Source organism: Vigna unguiculata, chromosome 6, assembly GCF_004118075.2.
Source record: "Vigna unguiculata cultivar IT97K-499-35 chromosome 6, ASM411807v1, whole genome shotgun sequence".
Taxonomy (NCBI): domain Eukaryota; kingdom Viridiplantae; phylum Streptophyta; class Magnoliopsida; order Fabales; family Fabaceae; genus Vigna; species Vigna unguiculata.
The window spans coordinates 14,629,790-14,641,174 of NC_040284.1; the positions used below are offsets into that span (position 1 = coordinate 14,629,790).

An 11,385-nucleotide genomic window follows, 5' to 3' on the forward strand; every position below is an offset into this window, starting at 1 on the left:
AAAAATATCCGTGGGTATTTTTTAAGCGGATACCTGGCGGGTAAACGGGTGGGTAACGGACGGATTTTTTTTTTGTGGGTCGGGTTGTGGGTAGGCACTATCCGTGCCCGACCCGGCCCGTTGCCATCCCTAGTGCAATTCAACCAAGAATTCACCGGAACAAGGACGACTAGTTACGAACATCAGTCGCTATCCATTCATAACCGGCCTTGGCCTGCCAGTTACTCTCTGCTATTTCTTTAGGAGGGTCTTCTCTCACCTCAGTCACCGTCTCCATCGAAATTCTGCCCACCACAGCCACCGGGCTAGTACTCTCCTCCTCAATACGTCTACCTACACTCCTCCCGGACTCCATACTCTCACTACTGGAAGAAGACAACGACACAGTATCACTACTACTAGACATACCTTTTCAGAAAAGATGTCGGTAGGAACAAGGAACTAGTCGGACATGTATAACGCACGCAAAGTCTGATTACAAAATTCTCGCAAATGAACTAACAAACACAAACCCTTCGCGAAATCCACATTTATAAGCGTGAATTCCAAACGATACAACTTCTTCCCACCAAAAAGTCATAACCCATATTGATCAACACAAAGCACACCAAAGGTCATGAATATCAGGAATGACGGCGCAAAACACTTTTTGATTAGACCCCTGACACCTCCTTACCTGCCACAAACCTTTTCCTGTCTTTAGCCTTAACACTGTTCATCACAGCTAAAGGCTGGGGGACTGGTGTACCGCACCTAGTCGGCCCAAACGGAAGACAGCAAACGATTATCACCCTTTACCAACATACCTATGTCGACAAAGGCTGGGGGACTGGTGTACCGCACCTAGTCGGCCTAAGCCGAATAATAGTAGGTGTATCACACCTAGTCGGCCTCCGCCGAATAATAAGTAAGCATCATGTGTATGCTAAAAGTACCCGGACTAAAACCACTAAGAAGCGATGCTGATCTAATAAGTCGAAAACAACCATAGCGGCCTAAGTCGAATAATAGTAGGTGTATCACACCTAGTCGGCCTCCGCCGAATAATAAGTAAGCATCATGTGTATGCTAAAAGTACCCGGACTAAAACCACTAAGAAGCGATGCAGATCTAATAAGTCGAAAACAACCATAGCGGCCTAAGTCGTTAAAGGGTGACCAGCTCAGGCCGACCACTCTATACAAACAACCAAAAACTTAGTAAAAAAACATAACATTCCAATACAAGTCACCAGTCTCCAACAACCGAACTAAGGGCCTGGGCTAAGGCCCAAGCCCACCTACGACCCAATCAAAGGCCCAACCATGACGTGGCCAGACATAATTAATGATCTATAAATACGCATGGACCCCACGAATTAAATGTACGCATTCATTACTTCCTTAATCACTTGATTTGACTTTTTGAGAGCTTTCGCTGACTTGAACTTCGGAGTCCCTTCTCCAGGTAACCCTTCCTGGGTCCAAGCAGACATATGCCAACCGGGAAGAGGCCTACATAGCGGACTATATGGGTAAGGTAACACTTGTGCCTAACTCATCTTATTTGTTCTCTACAAGAACAATATTCCTTATTTTAATTCTAGTTATGTTGCACGTCATGGTCGTTCTCGACATAAAATCCACCCACCACGGATTGATGATTTAGTGAGTCAACCCAACCCAACTCACGTTTTAGTGAGCCAAAAAAAATCGAACCCGACCCGACCCACCACAGGTCGGTGGTTAAACAGGTTGACTCACGGGTTCACTTAACTAAAAAAAATATAATTTTTTTTATTTTTTTCAGTCAAAACTAAATTATAATTCTAATTAAAATCTAAATAAACTTTAATACAATCCAAATACAAACCAAAATCAAAAAAATACAAATTATTTATGTGTTGGCTAAAAAAACTAACCTAACATGACCCAAATATAAAGCCCAACTTATTGAAAAATACTTGTGTGACCCTTTTATCTGCGGGTTGGTGAGCCAACCCAGCTCACCACGGGTTCAACCCGGATGAGCCGGGTCAAAAATCAACCTTTATTGAAATTGTAAAAAAATTCAACCCCACCCGGCCCGAACCCGTGGTGAGCTGGGTTGGCTCGCGAGTTCAAACCCATATTGACAAGTCTAGATAGAATGAAAAATATATTGGAGATGCGAATGAGTTTCATAACAAACCTAATAAGTATAAGAAATAAAAAATAAAAAGCATATATATATATATATATATATATATATATATATATATATATATGGTTACTTAATTAATTGTGAATATTTTAATAATTTAAACGGGGACGGGTATTACGACGGAGATATTTACATTCCCATATTCATACCCATACCTAGTTAATGCGGAAATTTTCCGTCAAAGCAAAGACCGGTTATGGCAATATCTACGAGGGCATGTTTATTTGCCATCTCTACTCACCATGCTAGGCTTGACTGAATATATAATGCAAATAAAAAAAGAAAAATATACTCAAGAGATGGGTGGACTGAGACATAAGAATTAATTTGTGAGTAAAAGGAAAAGGCAAAATGCCATTTATGGTGCAAATGGATTAAATGACGAATTAAAAAATACCATTGAGAATGGATTTACTGCTATGTGGTTTTTAATAATAATGGAAAAAAAGTTGTTATTTGAATAAAATAAAAAAGCCTGTTGTAACCAATGGTATAGTGTAATGAATAAATTAAAAATGCTCTTTAGAGAGGGTCTGATCGACACAAAGGTATTTGAATTAAATAAAAAGGTCTTCGAACGAGGGTTCAACCAACGCTTAGAGTTGTTAGCTATGTTAGCTATGTTAAAAATATATAATAAAAATATCAATTTTAATAAAAATATCAAATTTAATAAAAATATTTGTATAACATTTATATAAAATTAATTTGTTTCAATTTGGAAAGCACAAAATTGCACATTTTTACAAAAATGGGGACTAAATTGAGACAAATTAAAATAAAGGGACCAAATTGAGACTAAGGAAATGACACATGACATAATACTGACACGTGTCACTGTCATTGCCATATCACTCTGACACTGCCACGTGGCACGATGACAGCTTGACACACGGCAATATTTTGATTTTTTTTTTTAAATTCAAAAAAAAAATCAAAAAAATAATAATAAAAAAATCAAAAAATCGAGGAACTGACACGTGGCACTACCTCTAACGGCGTCAACCTTGACTTAAACCAAAAAAACAGAGCACGTGGAGCATTATGTTGTTATCTCCCTCAAACCCGATTCTATTTATAGGACCTATAAGAGATATAAAAGTGCCCAGCTGAAGCGTCACGACCATCAAATGTCTTCAAATCCCACTATCCAAAATAGAATACCTTTGCATTTTTCTAAAGCACAAGTATTATATCAAACATGTCCTCTCTTACACATTGAGACACCTTTTCTGTCAAGTCTCTTCCTCACAGATCTTCCTTGAGCTTGGAGGCTAAGTATTGTAGGAGGACTGAGATGATATCATCCTATAAAAGGACACCATTTTTTACATAATCTCAAACATATGTCAGGCTTAAGGTATGCTAAGATAACCTAAAGTCACATTTAATCAAAGATTAAGATACCTTAAACTCATCTAGATTAGACGAGGCCTAAACAACCTAGGCTTAATCTGATAAGACCCATAAAATTGATATAAAAAGAGGGGGCACCAATTAAGAAGTAGGCACTATTCAAATTTTAATATTATTTATTATAGTTATTTGACGTTTTATTGACTTGAGCATCAAAGTGTCAATGTAAGAACCCCAACCCTTCAAAATTGGAAGGAATTAGAGCAAGGGAAAGACGTCGACTTGAGAATCAGGAGAATAGATATCTAGAACTTGCCAAGACATCTCAACCTTTGTAAGAATAGTTTAAATATTTGAAAGGAAAAAGATGACACTAATAGATCGCCACATATATAGTGCCATAAAACCATTAATGTAGAAGCATTTACTATGAAAATTAGTTTTATATTGTCAACAAGTCACAAACCATTATTATTATTATTATAATGATAGTTAAGGTAATTATTCTATAAATAAAAATTTGTGATACTATAATTAATTATTATAAATAATAATTTTTTATCGATGAAGAAATGTTTATAATGTAGAAAAAGGTATATAAAAGGAAAATGCTGTGAAACTCACTTAATAGGACGACTTTTATTAGGTTAAGTTTGGGAAAATGGTAAGGAATTCCAAGCTTGGAGAAAAATATTCAAAGAAAACATGGAAAAGATATCACCTTATGTAAAGATTTTACATATCAAACCTATGTCAAGCAAGAAATCTTTAAAATACCTTAATCTTGATTAATTTTTGATGAACCCGAGAATCCTAGTAAAGTTTTCTCTAAAAACTCTCTAATTTCTCTCTAACTATATATATATATATATATATATATATATATATATATATATATATATATATATATATATATATATATATATAATGATTTTAATTTGAAAAACTTGCCTTTAAAATAAGAAAGAAAGATAACTCTTTAAAAAAACATTTTTTGAGCATTTTAATCGATTACATAAGTTGTCTAATAAATTAAAATAGTTCATATCGGAATTCCAAAAAACAAGAACTTGTTGTTTTAATTGATTATATTCGTAACCTAATTGATTAATAGCTTTTTAGTTTCAAATTAGTAACTGAGGTTGCCAACTTACACTACGTTATTGATTTAATTGATTAACAGTAAGAAAATCAAATTTTTCAAAAATCATTTGTTTAATCAATTATATTATGTTCTTAATTGATTTATATGAAAATCATTTTTATTTTATGCAATTTTGTACCTAATAAACATGTATTTTGTAGGGTTAATGTCCATTTGGATATGTTACAAATTTCATTTATTTTGTTCATTGTTTGTATTTTATTTGTAATAAAGAACTCATTCTTTGTTTTGTTAAATTTGACTTGTGACTAATAAATTTTCTATTTTGTATATCTATATATATATATATATATATATATATATATATATATATATATATATATATATATATATATAAAACCTTAATTTATCGACTTTTGAACGTGTCTCGAAAGTGAATCACAATTTTTTGTTATTTTTTTATTTATTATTTTCTTTTATTGACTTAAGGGTTAGACGGTCATTTAAAGATATAGTAATAATATTTTAACAAAGTTTTTTTTTTGACATATTTTAATAAACAACCATTTTTGATAAAAGAAATCCAAAAATTTTATTATTTTATTTTTGTAACTCTAATAAAAGAAAGTAATGATAAAAATTTATTTATAATAACTCCACTCAAACTTACAGAAATTAGAAATTAAAAACTAAGAAATAAATCATCTCTTATAAAGAGTTCGATCCAAAAACAGACAATTTTAAGTAAAAAAAATACATAAAATTAATTAATCAACGACCACTAATACATAAGACTAATGGTTGAACGATTTATTAAACATAAGAAATTACAGATAACATGTAAAGCTTTGAATGTGAATACGTAGTTTAGATTTCTTCATAGAAATAGTTCTTGAAAAGCTCCATATGTTCCACTTGAAAGTGTAGAACAAGAATAACAGAGCCATCACCATCTGGACTTTGGGTAATCACTGCCCTCTCTTGTGCAGCTTTACCTGCCAGACCTGAATAAACAGGCTTTCCCCAACCAAAATCTGCTTCATGCATCGGCATACTCAGCCAACTTGTGATGCGTAGGTTAGGGTTTCCAAAAAATAATACATCCTTACCTTCATTTGCTCCAAAGTACAAAGTTCTCGCTTTATTCACATGCTCCTGACCTCTAATCACATCTATCTGTAAAAGAAAAAAATAATTACTTTATACAATTTCGTTTCATATGTTTTTGAACCCCTTTTAATTTAATTAATTTATTTTGTTCATGCTATTTTATTTTAAATTTTTTTCACGTCAAACTATAAAAAAGAAGTGAGAAAGAAAGATATAAAAGTGGTGCTAAATACCTGTGAGCATATAAACTCATGTGTAATCATTTCAACAGCTTCCCTTATTTTCTGAGCAACATGACCCAAAGGAGATGATAAGATTTCTCCAACGTGTGATGATACTGATACTATGGACAAAGCATTTCCAATGTAATTCCTAGGGAGAGGTGGAATGAGTCTATTGCGAATATCACCAGTGAACCGAAGGAGAGTTGGTTGATTCTCATCTAATCCACGAGCCTTAGATGCAGATCTCCATACATGTGCAGCAATAGCTTCAAATCTGCTATAAGGTCGTGACCCTTTTGTTGATCCATCAGCATTGGCCTTGTTCTTCAACTTCCCCACTTGTTCTGCTGTAAGCTTCAACGAAATGGCACTTACCCTCTTGTTTTTCTCAACAGTGTTGTCACTTCTTCCTAATATGAGAGGCATAGGCTTGAACTCTTGGTGATCAAAGCGTGGGGGTGGTGGAGGGGCTGTGAACTTTAGCACAGTTCGATCCAGAAATGGCATTTCATGAGACTCTAATGTGTCTCCACGAGCCAACTTTGCCCATGAGTTGATGAAGTGAATGGCAGAAATACCATCAAACAAAATATGAGATACAGCAACTCCAATGGAAAATGCTTCATTGCCAAGGAAGCTTGTTACTTGCACTAGTAACAAAGGAATATCCTGAATTAAAGTGTTTGTGTAATTGACTTTTGGAACCAAGTCATTGGCGGAGTCACCCAAAAAGTCACCATAATAGTTCACTGTTTTTGTGGATTCTGCTTCAAACAACATGGCTCCTTTTGCATTACAATCCACTTCCCATCTGCCACCTTCTTCTAATCTTCTCAATCTACCAGCCAATGGATAGTAAATGCACAAAATCTTGCTAAGAGAGTTTCTCATCTGTTGGACTAATGCGTCAAGGTTGTGCTTTGCATGGAAAACATAGATGGTCTGTGTATGGCACAGACGCGCCACTTGATCAATATCAGAGAGCCATTCAATACCCTCTGGAGTTGCTTCATTTGGAACCACTGTGTAAGAAGCTTTGATGCTTACCATTTTTTGTCAAAGCTTTCCATATGCAACACACACAAGAAAGAAAATGAACTTATAAAATCATCTTTATCTATAAGGTGGCATTATATGCCGATGGGTCCCATCTCTGATTGCCAATAAACGATGACATTTTCCATATATGTATTATTCCTATAAAAAAAATCAAACTCAGATGAACCTATATGTGACCACAAAATTGTTATCAACACAGACAAAATTCTGTAACATTCATCTCCTACATTAATGTGGCATTAAATGGAGTTAGTTGATTTGGAACTGCTTTGGTGATTGCCATTTATGGACAACTTTCTATTGCAACACACACACATACAAAAAAGGAAAGATCTCAAAAGATCTTCTTTACAATTCACTTTTATTACAACCTTCAATTTCGGTTTCTTTCATTTCATGTCTATCCTTACCAATCAACATTCACATTACCAGCCTCAAGAAATATTAAATTATATTATGTAATTAAAATATAAATTAAATTGTGAAACAAAAAATTAATAAATATTTTAATCTATTTTATATTTATTTTTAATTTATTATTTTAATTATTTTTAAATCATTATATTTTAATTATGAAGAAAATAATAAATTAAAAATAATAAAAAATAAAAGTTAAAATATCATTGTCTAAAAAAATCTTTTTTACAACTCACTTTTACTACACCAAACTCTGGTTTTTTGCCACCTTCAAGTAACATGTTAACGTGCCACAACCACCACAACCGGAGTGTGATGCTCATAAAATCCAACTATTACCAAAAGAGGTATTGCATTCATTAGGTTGTTGTTAAGACTCTATAGTACTCTCATATGGTAGGAGATAGGAAGCTTGACACTAAACGTTTTCTTGTTTCTGAGCAACTATTGTTGGAGTGAGAAAGTATAGGCTTTATAAGTTTTGTATCTACTGCATTGATTAATATGATCAATTAATAATGCTTATATACAATTTTATCAGGACTTCGTCTTTAGGTTCCAATAACTTTGTTTAAGTTGTTCTGATTTTCTTTTGATTGTCTATAATTCATATTTGTTTGTTTTAAGGTTGATTCATGAAGGATAATCGACTTAGTTTTGACTATAAACATTAAAGGAGTCTCATGATGTTAATAGATTTCATTGTCATTTACTTATGCAGGATCTAATAGTTCCATCTCTCATGAACAAAGGAGTCAGTTTTGCCTCTGCTAATATAAGTCTTAAAAGATGAAACTTACTATGTGCAAAAGACAAACTAAAAGTGTTTATTTTTTTTTTTTGTATCATGTCTTCATCTAACAGTGCTTTTGAGATACTGATTGAGAAATTCACAGTACAAAAAATATCATCGAAAGGGGTTATTAGTTTAGATGGTTTTTTATTTCAAATTGTTTGACGAGTATTCTCTGAAAACATCCTTCTGCTGTAGCCGCGTAATAAAAGTTTCTGACATCTTATTTGGGGCAATTGAATAGGGATTTGGATATTTTTAGATGATGAAGAAAAGGGAATACTGAAGAAGCTACTGATTTGGGCTAATGATTTCTTCTCAACTTTTATTTATTTATTTTGTCTTTCAGTATAACAGCATCTGTTTCCAGCATCATGCAGAACATAAGCTCAAAAACCATTATTGTGATGGAAGATGAGAAATTCTAGTTACAATTGAAACAATTTGCTACACAGGTTTACTTTTCCTACATTAATTCATGTCTTTTTGCTTACAAATTAAAATCCTTTGATTTTGTACTTATATTTAGACCACACCTCAGCAGTTCAATAATTTATTTAGCATTTCAGGCATTTTCACTGCAATTCAGGCATTTATTTTATTTTATCTCATCATAGACACATGAGTTAAGTGGTCATATCTGACAGTTGAACGTTACACTTATTTAATCAATCTTAATGGGATTTCATGGTCAAGCTGAAGAATGATGAAGTGTTGTGCTGCAGATTCTCCACTTAATTTTGACCATATTTTTGTGTCTTTTTATTTTCTCGGATGTGTTTTGCAACATTCTGGAACATCTCCGTGGAAACGAAATGGCTAGTTGCTTTTGTTGACCTGCGTATCTTTTGTTTTTTTACAACAAAAAGAAAAACATTTGTTTCTCACTTTTAAACAAATTCTCTCACATCTCTGTATCATGGTAGGTGGGAGTTAATTATTGGGCTGATTGAAAGGGGAGGGATTTTTGTAGTTTTTCCTTTTGTTCTTGTATACTAGTCAAGTTCTTAAGGAAAATCCATTTTTTCTTATATTTTATTTTGAAAATTATAAAATAAAATATTCTGTTAATTATACCCTTATTTTCATTTTAGTATGCATTACAAATTGTTTTAAGAGAAAATACAGAAATATATATAATATTTAAAAATACAATGAAAGAACCTTAAGCCTCTATTTTTGTATGCAGAGATATACTCTTCACGAGAAAAGAAAAGCGAGTGTGGTGGTTTAATTGGGAGTTTAGATTTAATTAGATGTAGCTTTGAATGGACCTGTTTGGATGTGAGAAAAGGTGAGAAAGACAACTTAAAATTACAGAATTGCTCTCAAGAATGTGGAGAATTTGGCATGGTAGGTAGAGGAAGGATACGTAGTTTAACAGAGATGAGAATTTTTTTTCTTTCTTTATTCAAAAGAATCAATTTTCTCCCGTGTTTGACACCGGGATCGGTTGTAGGTGTTAGAGCATGTTTGATACGCATTGCTAAATCAATTTTAATTGACATGAATGAGTTGATTGTGGTTGATGAAGAAATTGTAATTATTAACTTCTTAGTTCATTTTTAGCTTTAGTACTGGTGAATTATATTTTTATTTATGTTATCAATTAAGTGTGAATTATGCTTTGTTCCATGATCAGGAATGTAGAAAATGTAAGGTATATACACAAGAGCAAGCATTGAAGTATCTTGATAAACTGGTGAGATAGTATTTGAGATTTATTCTACAAATATCATAGCTGGATCACATTGAAATCGAAGAAGCATGGGTTCCAAAGACAAGCATGAAGATGAGGAATCACTTAGTATAGGCCTAAAGGTGATGCTAGCAGCAGCTATCTTTTTATTTTGTATGATCTCAATAATCATCATCTTCCATTTTAGTATGAAATATTTCATCAGACGGCAACGAAGGAGACGCCAAAACGAGCTTCTTCACCAGATCACCACTCAGATTGCACCGATTGATGTGAGTTTTGTGGAGGCACGCAACCCTGGACTTCAAACTTCCATCATAGCCTCTCTGCCTAAACTTTTGTACAACCAAACGGAACAGTTCAAGCAAGGTGAAGTGACAGAGTGTTCGGTTTGCCTAGCCACTGTTACTAAGGATGCAATTATCAGAGTGCTACCAAATTGTAAGCACATTTTTCATGTTGATTGTGTTGATAAATGGTTTAATTGTAACTCCACATGCCCAATTTGCTACAATGTGGTTGACCCTAAGGTGGCATCAGAAGAAGAAGATGGTGATTTAGGCACAAGGATCCACCAAGTCCAACCCACAGCACCACCTGTTGTGGGTGGTGGTGAGGTGCAAGATGGAACTGAAATGGAAAAGGTGTAATATCTCGGTCGGATATTACTAATTTAAGTAATTAAAATTAAGAAATATGATGAAAACCTTATTTATTATACTTCGCTTCCCAAAAACGCGGGAAATTTTAAAACATTTATTAATCGGATGTTATCCAAAAATCCATAATTTATGAAACTCCAATACAATATCCAAATTCACAAATCAGTAAAACACTGTTTACAAATTTCATAAAAACAATAACGATAAAACTCCAGTAAAATCTTTTCCTAGTTAACCCTCTCTCCGATGCTATGCCTCATCAGCACCACCTGCAACATCATCTGCTCCCGTGTAACGCATTACACGATCATCGCCAAACACGAGCAGATAGGGTGAGCTCATAAACAATTAACATATAAGTTAATAAAAAAGTTAAGATACACCCATCTATTTTATTCTAGTTAATTCTTGGCCCAGACCTTAATCCCCAAGGCTTTTCAACCCTCACAACACACAAATAGTTAGCCTCAGATTCAGGGTTTATGATGCTCACACGAACCTGCCCGCTCGTGGTCCTGTCTCTACGAACCTCCCCGCTCGTAGTCCTGCTCTACGAACCTCCCCGCTCGTAGTCCTACTCTACGGACCTACCCGCCCGTAGTCCAACACACGTGATCCACCAACTACGTACCTCCCCGCACGCAGCATCTCTCAAGTGTGAGCACGGAACATACGAACCTACCTCGCTCGTATCCCCACACGAGAGTAACATGATATGAACCTCCCCGCTCATATCATCACGTGTTCACCACCATCCATGAACCTACCCGCTCATGGCA

The 11,385-nt window shown here is 34.2% G+C and overlaps 1 protein-coding gene across 1 annotated transcript; it reads right to left on the reverse strand.

Moving 5' to 3' along the window:
• Nucleotides 1-5,264: 5,264 nt before the first annotated feature.
• Nucleotides 5,265-7,059, reverse strand: LOC114187632 (spermidine hydroxycinnamoyl transferase-like). Its single transcript, XM_028075926.1, has 2 exons — nt 5,986-7,059; nt 5,265-5,818 (listed from the first exon to the last, which is right to left on the reverse strand). The coding sequence occupies exons 1-2, from the start codon at nt 7,024-7,026 to the stop codon at nt 5,510-5,512; spliced, it is 1,350 nt and encodes a 449-aa protein (XP_027931727.1). The 5' UTR covers nt 7,027-7,059; the 3' UTR covers nt 5,265-5,509.
• Nucleotides 7,060-11,385: the final 4,326 nt, after the last annotated feature.

What these genes read in the sequence shown, in the direction of transcription:
- LOC114187632 (XM_028075926.1), bottom strand. Translation starts at nt 7,026, where the DNA reads ATGGTAAGCATCAAAGCTTCTTACACAGTGGTTCCAAATGAAGCAACT. An exon ending in ATGAGTTTATATGCTCACAG is followed by an intron (nt 5,819 to 5,985) that starts GTATTTAGCACC and finishes TTTCTTTTACAG; the next exon opens with ATAGATGTGATTAGAGGTCA.